Raw genomic sequence first — 18,129 nt, 5'->3', positions numbered from 1 at the left:
AAGCTGCCTCCATTTCTCTTTCCTTTTAGGGTGGTTCGTGTAAGAATGTAGTGGCCATTAAAAGTATTTCTGGCTCAAGCTGCTTTGCATTGCAGAAATACATCCCCTGTCAGGGTGTCATGCTACTGTGTCACCCCAGTGGTTTTGACCTGGATCCTTCTGATCGTGGTCGAAGATTTAAAACAAGCTAAAAATAGGTGAGGGGGATTTGTTTCCCAGCAGCAGCTGAAGAAACTTGTAACATCCCTCATGCAGAGAGGGGGGGCAGGCCCCTAAACACCTCCGGCAAGTCAAGCCCTTAAGCCTTGGGTGTGCAGCTCCCTGTGTCCAGTTCCTGCGTGACCCGGCCCTGCACGAGGCTCTGTCAGAGCACCCTGTGTCAGGGATGCCTGCTGTGCATTGTACTCCTGGTGCAGGCAGTTGCATCATGTTTTGGAGCTTCTGCCCTCTGAAGTGTGGCTACTTTTGCTGCTATCTGGACAAGGGGAATATGTCTTGGTCTGCTTCAGTGAAGTGTGCAATAATCCCTTGCTGGACTGCCCCTGTCCAGACAGCACCAGGGGCTGCTGCACACAGCACTGGGCTCCGTACCAACCGATGGGACACGAGCAGCATCCGGGGTTTGGCAGCTGCTTTGTGCTCAGTGCCATCCTGGTAATCCTGCAAGCATTTTTCCCTTTCTAGGTCTGCTCTGCAGAGTTTACATAAGGCATGTGAGGTGGCGCGAAGCAACAATTACTACCCAGGGAGCCTCTTTCTCACGTGGGTCAGTTACTATGAGAGCCACATCAACTCCGACCAGTCCTCTGTCAACGAGTGGAATGCTATGCAAGATGTGCAGTCCCACCGCCCCGACTCGCCTGCCCTCTTCACAGACGTGTGAGTTGGTCTGGCTCTGCTGAGCTGAGACATTGGGCTGTCAAAGAAGAGACCTATTTCCACAGTGTTTACTCTTAACTCGGTCCTAATGAGGAGAGATTTCCTGCTGAGGGTAATAAATGCACCCCTGGTTAGGTAAACAGCAGTGCTGGAAGTTTTGCCCTCCTGGGATTGCCTTACATCTCCTCCAGCCTCTGTTTCCATTCTGTTTGTTTACCTTTGGCTTTAGGCTCTCAGATCTTTGCGGGTAAGTCCTGGGTTACAGCAGTAAGAGAGAGGTGTGGTGTAATCTGCTACCTGGGCCTTCCTGTTTGCTAGTTTGTACTCTGGTTTCCAGGCCTGGTGCCTTCTGGAATGAACAGGTTTCTCTGGACTTTGCTCTTACGCTGGAGTGTGTCTGAGCACATAGAATAACATGGACCTTTTTCCTTACTCAGTTCTTTTAGCTGTGAAGTGTTTAGGTATGGACTTGTGAGACTGAGGCACTAGAGAACGGGGACAGACAGCACTGCCAGTCTCTGGGGAGCTCTGTAAGTGTGGAACAGAACCCAGTCTGCCTCCCGTTAAATGCTTGGGAGTCTGCTGATGTACAGCCCAAAACAGCAGCTAAAGTAGATGCGCAGTCAGTTTGGAAAGGCCAAATTTGTAGGCTGTGTCAATACACAAAGGGTTACAACCCCTGTAAGAAGTAATTGCTGATGATACTGATACCACGTAACTTTAAAGTAGTCTGTGTCCAGATGTGATGCCAAGCGTGAGGGCTTGGTTCCCTGGTTTGTAGCAGACAAAATGATTTCATGAGCCCCAGCTGCTTTCCCAGTGTAATAGGGCTGTAGGTTGATTTGTGCTCACAGAGACTTCATTTTGTTGGAGTTCAGTGAGTGAATAATAATGCTGAGGCAGTTATTCAGCTGTGAATAGGTCTTCACACTTGATTGTTTTTTAATATACAAGGAAAACGCCTGAAAAGTTCTGGCAGGCTTTCAGATTAATACTGTCTTGGAGCTTTTCATATACAGACTTTGGGTAGCCTGCTTTTTCCCCATTGGCAGCAATTGGTTCCTCTCCTGGGGACACCTGGGCAGCGTTCTCTTATCTGAGTCCTGGAATGATGCTTGGGGTTGAGGAAGCTGGGAACTTGTGTGATTTCTGTCCGCAAACCACCAGTCAGGCACTTGTAAAGCAGAAGTTGCCATCCTGGCAGCCTTGCAGAGGAACAGAAAGGTGGTGGGAGATGTGACTGCTGGGCCCCTTCTGAGATGATGATGGGTGAGACAGCTCCGTACTGCTGCTCTGTTGCAACTTCCCCTGGTGTTAGCCAGGCTATTTTTGCAGCTGGTGATAAGGCCCCTGGCAGCAGAGGCTGGAGGAATGCGCAGAGGCTTAGCTGCACTCTCCTCTCCATGTAAGGAGCTTTGGAGCTGTTACCTTTCCAAGAAAGGTAGGGAGAGGCTTAGATATTGCTCCAGAGGGTATAATGCAGCCTTCCCAATTTAAATTTTACCAAATACCAGAGGTTCTGTGGATGACTGCGATGGATTAGGAGCGTTCAGTTGGTCTCTTGTGTACAACTGGGAACATCAACTGGGCTTTACAGTCACCTGAATTCCTTTCAGCTGAAGATGTGTTTAGGCAAAGTAGCAAGGCTAAACAATACCAGTTTTAAAATCGCCATGAATCCAGTTCCTTTCCCCACCCAGTGACTCTGTTGCTCTCTTCTCATAGCCCAACTGAGCGGGAGCGCACGGAGCGACTCATTAAGACCAAGTTAAGGGAGATCATGATGCAGAAAGATTTGGAGAACATCACATCAAAAGAGGTGAGCGGTGAGGGAGCAGCAGCGGAAGCGCTGCTGTGCAAATTAGAGAGTTCTTTGTGCCCTGGAGGAAGGCCAAAAGAAAAGAATTGACGTGGTGTCCTTGTGCTCGTCCACCCCACCCAGATCCGCACGGAGCTGGAGATGCAGATGGTGTGTAACCTGCGGGAGTTCAAAGAGTTCATCGACAATGAAATGATAGTGATCCTCGGGCAGATGGACAGCCCCACGCAGATATTCGATCACGTCTTCTTGGTAAGTCTGAGAGGGAATTCCAAAGAGTTGTGGCTGTAAACACACCTAACCCTTCTCACACTGCCTTGGTCAACGCGTGAGATGGAGAGGAACTTCAGGGATCTCTGAAGGAGAGTTTGGCTCATCCTGAGGTATGCTGAGGCAAGACACAAGCCAGCAGTGCTGCCAAATGCTTCTTGGCTGTGCTGAGTTTTGCCATGAGGCAGCCAAGCTGTAGTCCCTGTCACTAGATGATGGAAGGGAAAAAGTTTTCAATTCAAACTTCTTTTCAGGGCTGTTTCCACTGATGTAAGATTAATTTTATGGCTTTAACTGGTTAAGAGTGCCCACATGTCAAGCTCTTGCCATGTATGCGTGTTTGGGAAGAGCATAACTACAGCAAAGAGGAGGGGATCTGCTGGCGTGGGCGTGTGTAAGATTCAGGTGGGATTACACTTCAGTAACATGGAGAGCTCTGAGTTCATGTGATCCAGCGGGAACAGAGGAGTTTAACCAAGAATCCTGGAGATCAGTCACTTAAGGAAACATAAATGTTTCGCCTTGTTAGTGTTTTGCTTGCTTAGCTGCCTTTCATTGCTGCTGGGGCCTGTCTAATTACTGCACCTCCTTCTGATGAGTCAGCTCCGCTGGATTTCCCAGCCCTGAAGGAACGGACGCAGGTTTAGTTGGGCTGCCTAAGCCTACGAGGTTGGCTCGACTTGAAACAAAGCTGAATCCTTTTGGAGCAGCTGGTCTGTCCAAGCAGAATCAGCCTCTCCCAGTCTCCTGAAGCTTAGTGCAGGGCTGTGGCTCAGAAGGGATGGTGTATGTGAGCGCTCACAAGAAATGGTGGTGGGGTAGAGCCAGGAAACTTAAAGTACCTACGATGTAATGTGTTTGTGTGGACTAGGTGTTCCCAAGAGAGACTTGTTAGAGGATTGCAGTGCTAGTCAAAGGCAATGCAGGCAGTTCAGTCCAAAGCAGAGCTTGGAACCTTGGCTCTGAGTACATTTAACGGGAACAAGACCATTGTAAAGAGGCTTGCAGGCAGCACCAAGGAGGAAGGCTGTGGCTAATGCCTGGAACAGAAGTGTTTGCAAAGCAGGCTCTGCAACGAGGAGTGGTGCTGCTGGGGCTGCAGCTTCTTTGTTCAGGAGCGTGTATCCTGCAAGGCAGAGGTCTCTGAGGGGCACGGAGCTGGTTTCTGTCGGGTGGAGGCAAGAGTCCTGTGGGATCCTGCTTAGGCAGTGCTAAAATAACTAAGCAGGAAATAAGAGATGTGATGATGTCACTGATTGTGATGCAAGGGACGGGAGAAAAGACTTTAACCACTGCAGCATTGTTCTCTGTACCTGTGAAAATAGTGGTTCTCAGGCTGGAGTTAAATGGCCCTTCCTTGGCCAGGAAGAGACGACTTGAAGCTGACTAAGGCAATATGGCAAGGATTGCAATAAACTTGTTGGCAGATGCTGAATAGCAAGCCGTGAGCAGGGCTGTTCTGGTGTCAGTGCTGCCTAGGTCCCTCTTGCATCTGAGCTGTCCTTCTGTTAGGAGCTATTTCTGTTTAGGGCAAGGAAGCAAAATGCACACGCACCATCACTTTTGAAGGAAGCTGTTGCCCGAGTGGCCTTGATCTCAGCTGAGGTGTTTGTGTTCGGGCAGGAAGCAAGCAGCCTGCAGGCCCTGAGCGTGCTGCAGAGAAGAGGGTAAAGCCTGTTTGTGTCTCTGCTCACACAGGCTTTGAGTGTGGGGAGAAGACGTGTATATCAAGTGAGCTTACAGGGTTGCTGCCTTTGATGTGTGAGATGGGTGTTTCATGTATAAAGAACACCTGGATGGCTTTAAACACAAGCAGGCTCTCCTCTGTGGGGCAGAGCTGTCAGCAGCCTCCAGGGGAAAGGGTGGAGCAGGCTCATCTGTGCTGGGTTCCTCAGTGGTTTGCAGGAAGTGCCCGTATACGGTGCTGGGCTCCTGCTTTGCAGAGCTGTCTGTTGCTTCAGAAGGGCTCTGGCTGATGGCTTTGCCAGCTTGGAGGTCATGGTGACAGTCCCTCTGTCCATTGGTTGTCCTTCATCTGGCTGATGTGTCCCATTGCGTGTTTTCCCTGCAGGGCTCTGAGTGGAACGCCTCCAATCTGGAAGACTTGCAGAACAGAGGGTAAGTAGCTTCAGGCCATCAGCTTAAAAGCAGGAGCCTGGCCTCAACACTTGTCTATGAAATAAACCTTACGTGCTGAGTAACCTGAGACTTATTAAAGGGTTTGCAGATCTGAACAAGCTCTTGCTTCCTCCAAAGTCTATGTCCTGCAAACAGACACCCTAAAGTAAAAGAATCTCGTTCCCTGACCTTGACTCACATCCCCTTAGCGAACAAAGGAAGCCAGCAACCTCATAGCTACAAGCAGCAGAAAGCTGCAGTTAGTTAACTGGATGCTGCGTCGCTGGCTCCGTGCCCCTCACTCAAGCCCTTGCCATTACTGAGGCACTTTGGAGTCTGGAGCTCCAGACTGCAGCAGGAAGGAAAACGTGTTCCTTCGGGCCCAGTAGGAAGTGCAGTGCTGTTGCTCTAGGGCTTAGCACTGGGGGCTGCTCCGCTTTCTGCCTTTCTTCTTTCAGGCTGAAGGTCAGGGCATCCTCTCCCTAGGCCAGGTGGATCTGAGCACCGAGATCGTGTCATTAAACCATTACTTACAGGTTTGGCTGATTTGTGCCAATCCAGTGGAAAAAAAAAATTGCTGCTGAACTGAGTTTAGTAGCATATTTCTGCTCCATGGAGAACACCATTGCAAAATTGACTCATTGAGCTGAGGGTCTGCTGTAGTTTCTGTGGTCATGCAGGTCTCACTTGACTGCTGATGATCTCATACCAGCTAGAGAGATGGGACGTCCCTCACGGTGCTCTTCTAATAATCTGACAACCCAGCATGAGTGCAGTTCATAAACACCTCAGGGCTAAGGGTACTGGATATAGTGGTAAAAACCAAATGCTTTCTCTCTCCTTCCAGAAAATTTAGGGAGAAGAAATACATCTTCCCAGTGGCTCGTTGTCTGTTACCTCTCTCTGTAGTTGTTTTACACATTTGTTTAACTATGGCCTTGCTCATGAGCTTGTACCTTCAATCTTCTGTGTTATTGCTGCAGCAGGAGGAAAGACTCACGAAGGGGCTTTGAGAAAGCATCCAAACACGAGCAGAACAGTCTGTGCAGGAATGTTAGCAACACTTGTGTTGCTAACACTTGGAGCAGAGAGATGATGGGCGAGCAGAACAACCTGACAGATGTGAGGACTAGGCAAAGCTCTGAGTCAGTCAGAGAGCCCTTTTGTCTGTTTGGCAATGCTTCCTTGCTCTCAGTCCTGATTTTCAGGGAGGTATGTTCAGAACTGCACCTTTGAATGCTGTGCGTTTTGCCCATCACACAGGGAGGCGAAGCTGTTATCTAGAAGCTGTGATATGTCTCTGAGCCCACTGTGTTCTGCACAGTCTGCATTTTTATCTGCTGTCTGTTTCCCTGCAGGGTGCGGTATATTTTGAATGTGACTCGAGAAATAGATAACTTCTTCCCTGGCCTTTTTGAGTACCATAATATTCGGGTGTATGATGAAGAAGCAACAGATCTTCTGGCTTACTGGAATGATACCTACAAATTCATCTCCAAGGCAAAGTAAGTCTTTTCAGAACAGACCAAGGGCATTTAGAAGATGTATACTAAGCATTTATTACTTTCCCAGTGATTTTGTCAACTGGTTTTCTTCCTTGCCTGCCTAGACATTCATTTTGTCATCTTTTTAAGTGTTGGATTTGCCTTCCATAAGCTGCCATTCTTAACTCGTGCTTGTAAAAGGAGCGGGTAGGACTGATAAGAAGCCATCCCTCCTGTATCAGGGAGCTAACAGTTTACCTGCTGCTTAAGAAACACAGTGGGAAAGGGCAATAACAAGTGGAGCAGGGTTTATCAAAAGTAACAAGTAAAATCTTAAAAACTGAACACAAGCATAAGCTGCTCCCTGCTTTGCTAGGTTGTACTGTGAAGCCCACGGTCTGGAAGCAAGTTCATGTAGTGTTATATAGAGCAAACTCTTCCCTTTAACAAGAGAAATGCCTGCATAAGTCTCTGAGCTGTCAGTTACGCCGAGTAATCTGATAGTGGATGTTGAAAGTTGTCCCTTTTTACTGCAGAGAACTGTATCCCAGTTATATGAGCTGTCTCCAGTTAATTCAGCAGCCTTATTATGGGAAAAACTGGTCAGAAAGCAGAATGGCTTGTGTTGCCTTTAAAGTATTGTTTCCATTATAGCAATCTGTCTTCTCTTAAGCACAGCTGGTGCTTGCAGATTTCTCGTAGCCTTTAAAAGCTGACTTGTTTGAGCATGGCTCTTCCGTGCAAGTTGTAGATGCCTATTTTATTGAAGATTGTTTCTTTAAAAGACATCACTGTTTTCCCTTGAGTCCTGACTTTGAAGTGTTGTCATCCTCAAGTACTTTTCTGCCTGGAATAATTTCCACTGGGCCTGGATGGTTGGCCCTCAGTTCTCTGTGTGATGTGATGGAAGTGAGCAGTCTCTCAGGCTGGAGCTGTTACCATCCCCTTGCCTTCATCCTGTCTGCTTGCTGGCCAGGGGTTGTGTCAGCCAGCAGCCTGAAGACTGCTGTAAGGCTTTCTCGACTTTGTAAATGCAGGAGGATGACAATTCTTGGAAAAATTCTTGAGGATGACAGCACTTCAAAGGCAGTACTGGCAACCTGGCACCTGAAGGAGAAAACTGTAGGTGCCAAACTGTGAAATTTTCTCGGCCTGCTCTGTACCAGCGCTGCCCAGTGCACAGAGGTCAGAGATAAGGGGCAGCTAGCCTTCCTCCTCCCGCTTCATGGCAGAGAAACACCTCTGAATTCCTGGGAGCAGTGCTGGCTGCCGTGTGGTGCTGCCTGTACCAGCCTCCCCCAGGCAGGGCGGCCGCTCCTTGGGCTCAGAGATGCTGCTTGCTTTCCCTTCAATAAGAAAAATCTCTCGATTTGGGTGGGCGCTGGGAAGGGCTTCCAGCACCTGGCTAAAGCAGAGCTGGTTTTGTCCAGTCACCAAACCCAGTAAATACGTCGTCAGTAGTTGAAGGTGGAAAAGGATCTTTGTGCTCGGAATCTTCCAGGATTGTGTTTATAGGCAGCGATGCTGTGTCTGTGTGACACGTGCCCTTCTTCTTTGGAGAGCTGCTTGTTTCCAGTGGGCTGTTAAGGCTGGAGGATGCCGTCTCGGTCCTCAGCAGCGTTCCTAAACCTGCGCAAACAAACCACTTTGGAAGAGCTCTTGTAACTAAATCTGTGAAGAATATGAAGATCTTGTTCTTCACTTTCTTTGTGTCTTGCTCCAGTTTGGAAATTGGATGACCAGATGACAACCGAGAGACTCCAAACGTGTCCCCGGTGTTAATAATGTTAGATAACGCTCTGGTAGAGGATCTGCTGTTTTCTTAAGAGGCCGTGCTTTCTGCTGAACGATTCTCTTTGTCTTTCACATCAGGAAAAACGGTTCCAAGTGCCTGGTGCACTGCAAGATGGGGGTGAGCCGCTCGGCGTCCACGGTCATCGCCTACGCCATGAAGGAGTACGGCTGGAACCTGGACAGGGCGTACGACTACGTGAAGGAACGGCGCACTGTCACCAAGCCCAACCCCAGCTTCATGCGGCAGCTGGAGGAATACCAGGGGATCCTGCTGGCCAGGTGAGCAGAAGGAACGACCGAGAATCCTAAGGGTAGAGCGTCCATCCCTGTGTTGTGGAGGGCTGTGGTTGTCTGGGGAAGGGTAGCGCTTTGTTTTCGTGGCTGATCTTAACTGAGCTTGAGAAAATGGGTGTAACAAAGAGCTTTTAGGAGCCCGTCTGGCTTCTAAGTTGGCTGTGGGTTTTTTTTAGGAGACGACTACTACTGCTCTCCAAATACAGCATTCATGTGCAGACTCCCGCAGGGATAAATGATGTCCCTCTTTCTTGTAACATCACTTGGCAGGGAACTGGCTTTGTCTCCATCCCAGCCTTCCAGCTCCCTGTTGAACATGCCCCTCCTCAGCAGCTGGTCTGGTTTTATTTAGTTCGCTTTGGTAGGTGTTGCTGTTAGGGGAGGGGACAGGATGTTCTGTGCATTGCAACAGCGGTGTTTGTTCCTGCGGGGAGTCCTGGGGCTGGGCTGGGGTAGGGGCAAGTGTCTTGTAATCCCAAACCTATCACCTGATTAGCAAAAAGACATCAGGATTGCAAGTTTCTGAGAAATCTGCTTGTAAGCTGTGTTAAGCAATGTCTCCACGTGATCAGCTGGAAGGGAGATAGTGATACTTCCATGTTTTGCCAGATTATTTATGTAGGACGCTGGGGTGCCTTGCAGGGCAGCAAATTTCAGCAGAGCTACCCAGGCTGACTCTCCTGCCACAGGAGGTGGCTGTCAACATGTTTTGGCCAAAGTAACGACTTCATAGCTTCTTTGTGCAGTTGAAAGGTGCCTGCCCTATGCTGTTCTTCACAGCAGCTTGGGTACTTGTGTGCTCTCTTTAGAGCACCCAGGGCTCTGTCTCGCACCTCTGTTCCCATCTTGGTTTTGTCCCTTTGGCTTTTCCTACCTTCTTGCCAAGATCTCCCTTCCCTTTCTGTGTTCATGACTTCCCTCTTCACTTGCTTCCAGCACACTGATATCTCTGTTGAGCCAGGCCTGGATTCCTGATCTTTACACCAAACCCCAAACTCCGAGCTAGGGGTGACCTGACCAGTGCAGTGTGCTGCATAGCATGGCCAGGCTGGGAAATTCAGTCTTTTTGGATGGAAGAAAAAGAACTTTCAAGATGAGAAAAGCACCAGCATCCTGTACAGCCTTCACAGATTTGTGAACAGCTGCAAGGAGCCCGGGGCTGCTAGCAGCTGGTGCATTGTGTCTTCGGGCCCTCAGCCCTGCTTTTGGTTACTCTGTCAGCCTGGTAGTTGGTGGCACACCTACAAAGCCACCGTGTACAAATGGTTTGGTTAGGAGCGTTGGGTTTTCTTTCCTGTCTGTTCCAGTGATTATTTTCTCAAGAGGGAAGTCTGTCTCGCTGCCAATGCGTGGTGTAGCTGCCCTCCCACTTGAGCACACCACAGCTCCTGACCTACTCTGCAAGTCCCTGTACAATGGCACAAACAGGATTACTCGTGAGGCTTTAAAAAATGCAAGAGCAGTGCATTACATCTGTGCATGTAGGACTGAAAAGCCTGCAGTAAATGAAGCTTCACTGAAGCAAGGAATAGCCTCTCTGTGCTGCTGGAATGATCCTTCTGTATGCGGTTCCTTTCTCATCTCCAAACTGCTTTTTCTCCCCTTTCTTCTCCATTATTTAGCGTTCCCCTCTGGCTTCCAGCTGCCTTGTTTATTGCTGTGGTGTTCCAGGCCAGGTAAAAAAACAAAAACCAAAAAAACCACAACAGATTCATGCTCATGTGACTGCTCGGATTTCAGAGGGAAGGTTTGTGAGGGCAGCCATGTGCTCGCACTATCTAGTTACGGTTTTGTGTTGGGCTTATAGCAACTGGGACATGTTTTCCAGCTGTAAAATGAAAACCCCCTGCCTGCTTTTAGTCACAACAGCACGCGTGTTTTGCTTTGGAGCTGTCACACTTCCTGGGATTAGTTAAACCGTCCCCTCCCTCTGGTGACAGCGGCAGAGAGGCCGAGCTAAGACCCTGTTTCTTTTATTAGTTATGGGCAAGTTGCAGCAAAAGTCCTTTTGGCATCGCCTTGTACAACTTGTGAGCCAGCAGCAGGGGCCTTCCCAGGAGCCTGGAGGTCTGGCTGCAGCGTGGCCATGAGCTCACAGCCTGCTCCAGGCTCTGCTGGGTGCGAGGAGAGGCGGTAAGCACCGCTGGGGTCCAGGAAATATCACTAACATCTCCCCAGCTTATGCAAGCAGAGACACGGGCAATCCTTGCCACCCTGCACAGGGCCTTGGCATCACCCTGCCTTGCAGACGGGCCCAGCTCTGCTGCCGGTGCCCAGCTGTGCTCCAGGAACCCCCGGGGATGGAGCCCGTGCCCCCTGGCAGCGCCTGGTGGCATCTTGTCCCGACCTTCCTCTGGAAAGATCCCATTGTGCCCTGTGCCACGCGTGAAGGCTGGCGCTTACGATGGGGTTAGGAAGCTAAATCCACGATGGATTATTTTCCTTAGCTGTTGGGCACCCACAACTAAAATTGCTGCATTCTAATTAGTTCAGTAGCGTCTGTTAATTAACTTAACTGCAACCAGCGGACGTGTCTGGGAGCGATGCTCGCACTGGCAGGGGACTGGAGAGGTTTGGCTGGGTCTCCTGCGGATTCCAGGGCCTTTCTGTGGTATGTGCTCTCCTCCTAGGGGCAAGCGGTGGAAGCACAGCCCCGTGGCCACGGTCACTCAGCAGAGCCTTGGCCAGCTGGTGCGCTTTTGTTGCGACAAGTTGCCTCCTTGGCTCTCTGTAAGCCCAGAATGCGGGCTGGTGTTTTTGGCAGGTGGAAGTTACAGCGGTGCAATGCTCGGTCCTTTCTAAAGGGGCTTTCCAAGAGCTGGAGAACTCCTGACCTTCCTTCCTGTGGAAAGACAGGTGGTGTTTGGGGCTGACTGCAGAGAATGTCTCCTGTGTTTTCCCATCACAGTCATACACATACCCATGCACTTTTGGTTAGCAGAGCCCCGATGCTGACCACTGAAGTTGCTCAGACGGAGCCACAAGGGAAATGGGACTTCATTCCATGGCCACCATCCAGAACTGGGGACCCTGTCCCTTCTGGTCCCTGCTCACCTGAGAGCAAACGGGAAAATACCTGTTGGCTGAGAAATAACCAGAGTCTGTAGCCAATCAAACGTTGTGTTGGATGAGTAGACCAATAAAATGCTGCTGGGGAGTAGGGGTGTGTGTGCGTGTGTGTAGAGTGGAAGAGTGCAGTGGGATGTAGCTAGTGGAAAGCGGCTTGTTACTGGCACAGCTCCTCCAGCAGCAGGTCTGGCCCTGAAATGCTGAGGTTGAGCTGCAGCTGTGGTCACTGTCTCCAGTATTTTCGGTTTTTCGTGTAGGCTGCATCCTCTTACAACGAGGTGGCTCTGGCCCTGGTATGTGAAAGGACCACTCAGTGTTTCCTCTGCTCTTCTTCCCGCAGCAAGCAGCGGCACAACAAGCTGTGGCGCTCGCACTCCGACAGCGACCTCTCAGACCACCACGAGCCCATCTGCAAGTCAGGGCTGGAGCTGAACAAGAAGGAGATCACTACCTCGGCCGACCAGATCTCAGAGGCCAAGAGCAACGACAACCAGCAGCCCATGTCTCCCATCTACCCCGCTGAGCTGGACCGCGAGCAGCTCGCGGAGGATGCGAACATGATGGAGGAGAGCTGTGTGAAAGAGAGGAGGATCCACCTGGAGTTCACGTGTAGAGACTTCCACGCGGAGCAGATGGAGGACAAGCTGAACCTGAACAACATCAATGGCTGCACGGCAGGGTGCTGCGTGGATTCCGTCCCCCCCGATAACTGCCATGCTTCTGAGGCCTTAATGCAACTCCAGCACCCCTTGGAAATAACAGAATTTCCTGATTTGACGGTGGACGATCTGGAGAAAGATGCCCTTAAGCCTGATATGAACGTGCACTTGGTTCCCATGGAAGAATTCGCTTCGTGCTTAAAAGACTCGCCCCAGTCCCCAAACCAAAACGCGCCGAGTCCGCAGCAGAACGCCCAGCCTGAAGGGACGGACCTCAGTACGGACAGGATCGACTTCTTCAGCGCTTTGGAGAAATTCGTGGAGCTCTCCCAGGAGAGCAGGTCACGCACCTGCTCCCACTCCCGGCCGGAGGAGCAAGGCACTGGGAGGAACGGGGCGGGCAGGCCGCCCGCGCTGGAGGTGCCGCCTGCTGCAGACCTGGGGGCAGACGCTCGAAGGAACAGCTCTGGGAACTCCCCTCTGGCATCGGATGACTCTTCCACAGATGAAGAGCAACAAAAGGTTAAATTAACTTGCTGGGGGCTTTAGGAACTACTGCTCCAAGCTGCCTGCGGATGGTTGCCTTGCTGTGGGGTTGCTGTGGACGGGGGTCTTCCTAGTTCCAGCCTTTGGGGGGAGGTTGCTAGATGCTTGCCCTTCTCTTTGCTTTTAGAGGCTTGCCATTTTCTGCACTCTTTGCTCAAACACCTGTTTACTGGCAGTGCAGGGCACTGGCTGAGTCAACCTTGACCTGACGTGCTCTGCTGTTCTCATGAGAAACTTATTTTTGAGTTTCACATCAGGAGAGCGGGTGGGTGGGACGTGAGCCATTAGGGCAGCTGAGGCCAGCCAGCATCCTGAACCTGCACAGATATTTGTCTGGCGTGAGGAATGCACCAAATAACGGGACAGAGCTGGCACTTCTCCCTGCTTGGAGACACTAAGTTCAGGCAGATGTAGAGCTTCTGCCGATTGAAAAAGAGAACGAGCCTGGCTGGGCCCAGGGGGATGGACTTGGGCATGTTGTGGCTGACTTCTCTCCTGGGGCAGAACTCAGTAACCTCTGAATTTGGGCGCCTTTCTCTTGTTATTGCTTTCCCCCCTGCAGAGGTCTCACAGGGATTGATGGTGTCCAGGACCATCATTTTCTAGGAGCCTCTCTTATTTAAATTCCACCCTGCATTGCTTGAATCGTTTCCATCTGCATGTGAGGCACTAAGGCTCATCCAAATAGAAGAGGCCGACTCTGTCCAGCAACTTGGCAGGAAGAGTTTCTGTGCTGCTGGGGGGAGCATTGCTGCCCTGCTGCTCTGGGAAACCACAGCAGTTCAGCGCTCAGCCCTTCTTCATGCTGCACTTCTGTTCACTCCCCTACCTGAGCTGAGTCTTTCACATTTTCAGTTCAAAACTTGGGTTCTTTGGTTAACTATTTCTCCCTCAGAATTCATGGCAATAATATAACGGTTCTTAAAACTCAGCCTGAGTGGAAATCCAACCTGGAATATGTAGAGTGCAGGCCCAGCGGTTATTGCTTCTATACTAGCAATCGTTCTGTACTTGCAGTCCATCCCCGCACATCAGCACACGTGCTTTCTGCTCCTTTGGAGGAGTGCACCTTCATTGCCATTAAGCTGCTGCTGTTTGTAATTCCCCTGTTTCTGCCTTGCAGGAGGTCCCTGAGCTGCCTGGCACCGGCCATCTCACACGGTCCCACTCGGAAAATGCCATTTCGGTGAAGGAAATCATCACAGAGATCGAGTCGATCAAGCAGGGAGCGGGGCCTGCCCAGCAGAAGGAGGGTTCGGCCAACCTCACCCCGACGCCAAAGAGGAACACGGTGCACGACCTGCCAGTGGAGGCCATTTGGGCATCAGAAAGGGCGGATCAGAGCGAAGGGCACCAGGAAAAGGAGAAAGACCCTCTGCAAGCTGAGCAAGAAGCTGCTCCCTCCCCGCAGCTCTCCTCCTGTAAGTCAGAGCTGGAGGAGGGCGAGCAGCACAGCGTCCACCCTGAGCCCAAGTGGTGCCCCGGCTCCGTCCGCAGAGCCACAATGGAGTTTGAGGAGCGCATGAGGCAAGAGAACGAGCACCAGCACGCGTCCCCGGTCTGCGTCCTCCCGACCCGCAAGAACTCCAGGAACGACTCCGCTGCTGCTGAGCTGCTGCCACGGGGGAGGACGGAGGAGCTGCCCCTGGAGCTGGCTCCAGAGGGTGGCACAGCGCAGGGCTCCGAGGAGCCGCTGTCCTCGGGGGCAGAGCAGCCTGCGGGCAGGCAGCTGCCCACACCACTCGCCCACCCCACGGAGCCCGGCCCGGGGCAGGAGGAGCGCAGGGTGGTAGTCTCATTCGATGGCACGGAGGAGCCGACCCTGCCCTCCCTCCTTCCCAAAAGAATCGAAATCATCGAGTTCACTCCCACGGTCAGGGCTGCCGAGAGCCCCGACGCGGGCGATGAGCGGCCCGCAGCCCTCCCCCCGCTGGATGAAAACTTGAACCCTTCGCTGTGCTCGGAGAAGGCAGCGGCCTCTTTCCCAGCTCTGGTACACCCGCCGCTGCCAGAGCACGCGGTACAGCAGCAGCCTGCCTGCACCCCGCGCAGCCCCGCCGAGGAAGGCGCTGCCTTGACCCTTCCCCTCGCTGCCGCTTCCCCCTCTGCCCAGCTCCCCTGCACGCCCTCAGCCAGCCCCGACCGCTCTGCGTACCCCTGCGTGATCCACCTGGAGGGCGTCACCGAGCAGAGCACGAGCACGGACGATGAGCCGGCCGCGCTGTGCGGCACTGCGGGAGCTGCGGCTCTCCCGTTCAGGGACGGCAGCCAGGCTCCGTGCCGGGGCGGCGCTGGCTCCTCCACCAGCCGGCACGCCGGGAACCTGGACCTTGCGGACATCTCCTTCCTGTGCTGCGGCCTGCCCCACAGCTCCAGCAGCCGCAGCGTGGGGGAGCGCAGCAGCAGCCCCGGGCTGGTCAAGCAGCGAGCGAAGGAAATAGAGGCGCGGATCCGGCACGCGGGGCTCACCACCCCTTCCCAGATGAAGCGCTCGGCGTCCTTGGCCAAACTGGACTGCCTGGACCTCTCCAAGGACGACTTATCCGAGAGGCGAGCGGCCTCCCGCTGCGCCAGCCCCATCCTCACCTGCGTGGCCCTGGGGCCGGGCTTCCACGGGGGGAGACTGGAGCAGGGCTTGGAGAGCCCGTGCGGGAAACGCCACCCGTTCTCCCCCCCCACCCTCCAGGATCCCAAACCTGCTCAGCATTTTGTAGAGCAGCTCAGAACAGCCGAGTGCATTGCCCAGAGCAAGCCGGTGGAGCGCCCGCTGGCTCAGTACGCCAAAGAGTGCGGCTCCAGCCAGCAGAGCTTGGCTCCCGGCGCCGGTCCCACGTGGACTGACCCCCAGGAGGGACCCACCGTGTCGGCAGCGCCCCGGCAGCAGCACGGTAGAACTCACCCGTTGAGGAGACTCAAAAAGAGCAATGACAGAAAGCGGACAACCAATCCCCTGTACAACACCATGTGAGCGCGAGCTCTCGGCCGCGGTTCCGTGCGGAGAGCTGCGCCGCCGGCACCCGAGGGGCAGGTGTAATATAAGGAACATGCACTTTATTGGTTAATTTTATATCTATTGTCATTTTACTGTTCCTGGCGCATGTAGGTGTGGGTTGGTTCTTCTGTGTGTGACTCTGACTGCAGGACTGTTGGTTGGTTTTGTTTTTTTATGGGTTTTTTTTTTTTTTATTGACTCGGATAACCTCAGACGTTCTTTTCGTTGTCGTCGCTTTGTTTTACAAGAACACCTCTCCCCAGGGACCGTGGACGCTGGCTCGCTTCGGCAGGGCGGGGGTTCACCCCGAACCACCTCCTCCTTCCTCACTTGAATTATCCCCGTGCCTCAAAATGGTGCTGGGCACTGGGGCGAGAGCCCACGCCACGTGTAGGCTGTGCCAAGTCCCCTTTGTTCGCTTTGTTCTGCAGCCCGGAGCCGGGCAGTGCCAGCGGGTCCCTTATGGAGCTCACTTCTGCCCGTGCCCCCCATGGGAGCACAGGGGTGGGCCTGGGGACCCCCGGGCTGCCCGGCTCCGTGCTCACCTCCTCCCCCAGCCACGAGTCCGCGAACCGGAGTGTTCTTCTAAAACAAACGCCTCGACGGGGCACGAGCCCTCCCGTTACTTGAATACTGCTGTGGGCCTTCCACGTTCATGGCCATATCGTGTCCTCTGCCCTCTGCTGCCTCCCTCCGCCCCACGTCCCCTCTCCCCCCGCCCCGTCTGCGACCCAGAGGCCATTGTAATTGTTACACGACGTGTTCCCCCACTGCAGGCAAAGCTTTGTCCTCTCTGCTGTCCCTCCCAGCGCTCAACCCGGAGGGAAGATCTTTCCTGGAAGTTGTTTATTTTTTGGGGGGTTTTCTTTTGCTAAATTGTATATATGATATTTATATAGATTTGTTCGTTTCTATGTTGGTTATTATTTTGTTTCCTTTTTTTTTTTTTTTTTTTTTTTTAAGGGCAAGACTGCATTCTGTAAACTGGAAAACACCACCACTCTCCTCCTCCTCCGTGCTGTCCATGGCAATCCGCGCCCCTGCGGAGGGGCTTTGACTTTGTAACCTGTCGACCCCTTCCAGCTGCGAGCCTGGGCGCTGGCTTTGGCCAAACATCCCCTCCAGCCCCGTGTTCTCTTGGAGCCGTTCTGCAGCTCAAGGCCTCCCCCAGACCCGCACGCTTACTCCCAGTTTCACCCCGTTCATCCTGGTGTGGTATGGCTGACCCCGAGCTCCGTGCTCTCGGCTGCGCCCGCTCTGCGGTGCCTGCCCCTGCCAGGAGCTGCAGAACGGCTCCTGCTGCTGGAAGCGCAGCACCCGGAGGAGGGCACAGGGCTGGAGGAGCAGCGGCTGAGGCCGTGCCTGGATAGCAGCAGCGGTGCTGCAGGTGCAGCTCATCTCCAGCTGCAGGGCAGCTCGTGCCACCAGAGCGCTGGGAAGCAGCGTGTGTCTGCCCGCAGCCGGGGGCTGTCCCTGCGGGGTGAAGCGATCTGGGGAGGATTCCCCACTCCTGCAGCTCCTGGGCTCCTCCTGCTGCCACGCTGCAGCCCGAGGCCCCGGTGCACGTCCTGCAGCAGCTCTGCACGCTGTCCCAGTAGTGCTGGCTGCGGGCTGGAGCGTGGCCCGAGGGTCACATAGCGCTGGGCCATGGCTTGCTGCGGGGCCACGTGGCTCCCAGTGGCTCCAGCTGGCCTTGGAGCCGGGCGGGTGGCACAGAACAGCCAAGTGCCGGGGTCAGCTGTGAAGGACAGCTCCAGCCCTCGCCTCCCCGGCTTTCTCCACCTGCTTTGGTCTCGGGAGAAATGCCCTTTTTGCAGAGCAGAAATGCGCTTCGTCCCAGCGCTCTGCTCCTCTCCATGGAGCAGCGGTGCTGCAGTGCCGCGCTGTCCCCTTGTTCCCTTCCAGCGTTACAAAGGCACTGGGGGCTCTGAACCCGCTGCCAGAACGGGTGTGTGGTGCTGGGTGCCCAGCCAAAGCCACCGGGCTTGGAGGTCCCCCCGGGGCCGTGCACCCCACCCCGTCTCCATGCCGGTGTCTCTCCCCTTGCCCGTGGGGTTTTGGGAGGAGCGCGGCGTTTTAAGGGCATTTTGTACAAAGCAGCTGTTCCCTTGGTCCCACAAAGCCCTCCCGGAGGACGCTCTGTTGTTTACATTGACTCCTGTACAATATCTCAGCCATTGCCCCCCCCCCCCCCCCCCCCCCCCC

General features: G+C 53.3%; 1 protein-coding gene across 5 annotated transcripts in view; it reads left to right on the top strand.

Moving 5' to 3' along the window:
* Positions 1-18,123, top strand: part of SSH2 (slingshot protein phosphatase 2) — a 74,642-nt gene extending 56,519 nt beyond the window's left edge. For all 5 annotated transcript variants that reach the window (XM_021415931.1, XM_021415928.1, XM_021415932.1 and 2 more), the window contains 8 exons: positions 685-879; positions 2,605-2,698; positions 2,822-2,950; positions 5,040-5,086; positions 6,445-6,591; positions 8,443-8,643; positions 12,068-12,908; positions 14,056-18,123. In XM_021415931.1, the coding sequence (XP_021271606.1) occupies positions 685-879; positions 2,605-2,698; positions 2,822-2,950; positions 5,040-5,086; positions 6,445-6,591; positions 8,443-8,643; positions 12,068-12,908; positions 14,056-15,900 (3,499 nt within the window). In that variant the 3' untranslated portion in view covers positions 15,901-18,123. The remainder of the gene's footprint in view (positions 1-684; positions 880-2,604; positions 2,699-2,821; positions 2,951-5,039; positions 5,087-6,444; positions 6,592-8,442; positions 8,644-12,067; positions 12,909-14,055) is intronic.

Source organism: Numida meleagris, chromosome 18 (assembly GCF_002078875.1).
Source record: "Numida meleagris isolate 19003 breed g44 Domestic line chromosome 18, NumMel1.0, whole genome shotgun sequence".
In the NCBI taxonomy this organism is placed as follows: Eukaryota; Metazoa; Chordata; class Aves; order Galliformes; family Numididae; genus Numida; species Numida meleagris.
This window is presented reverse-complemented; position numbering and strand designations above follow the sequence as displayed.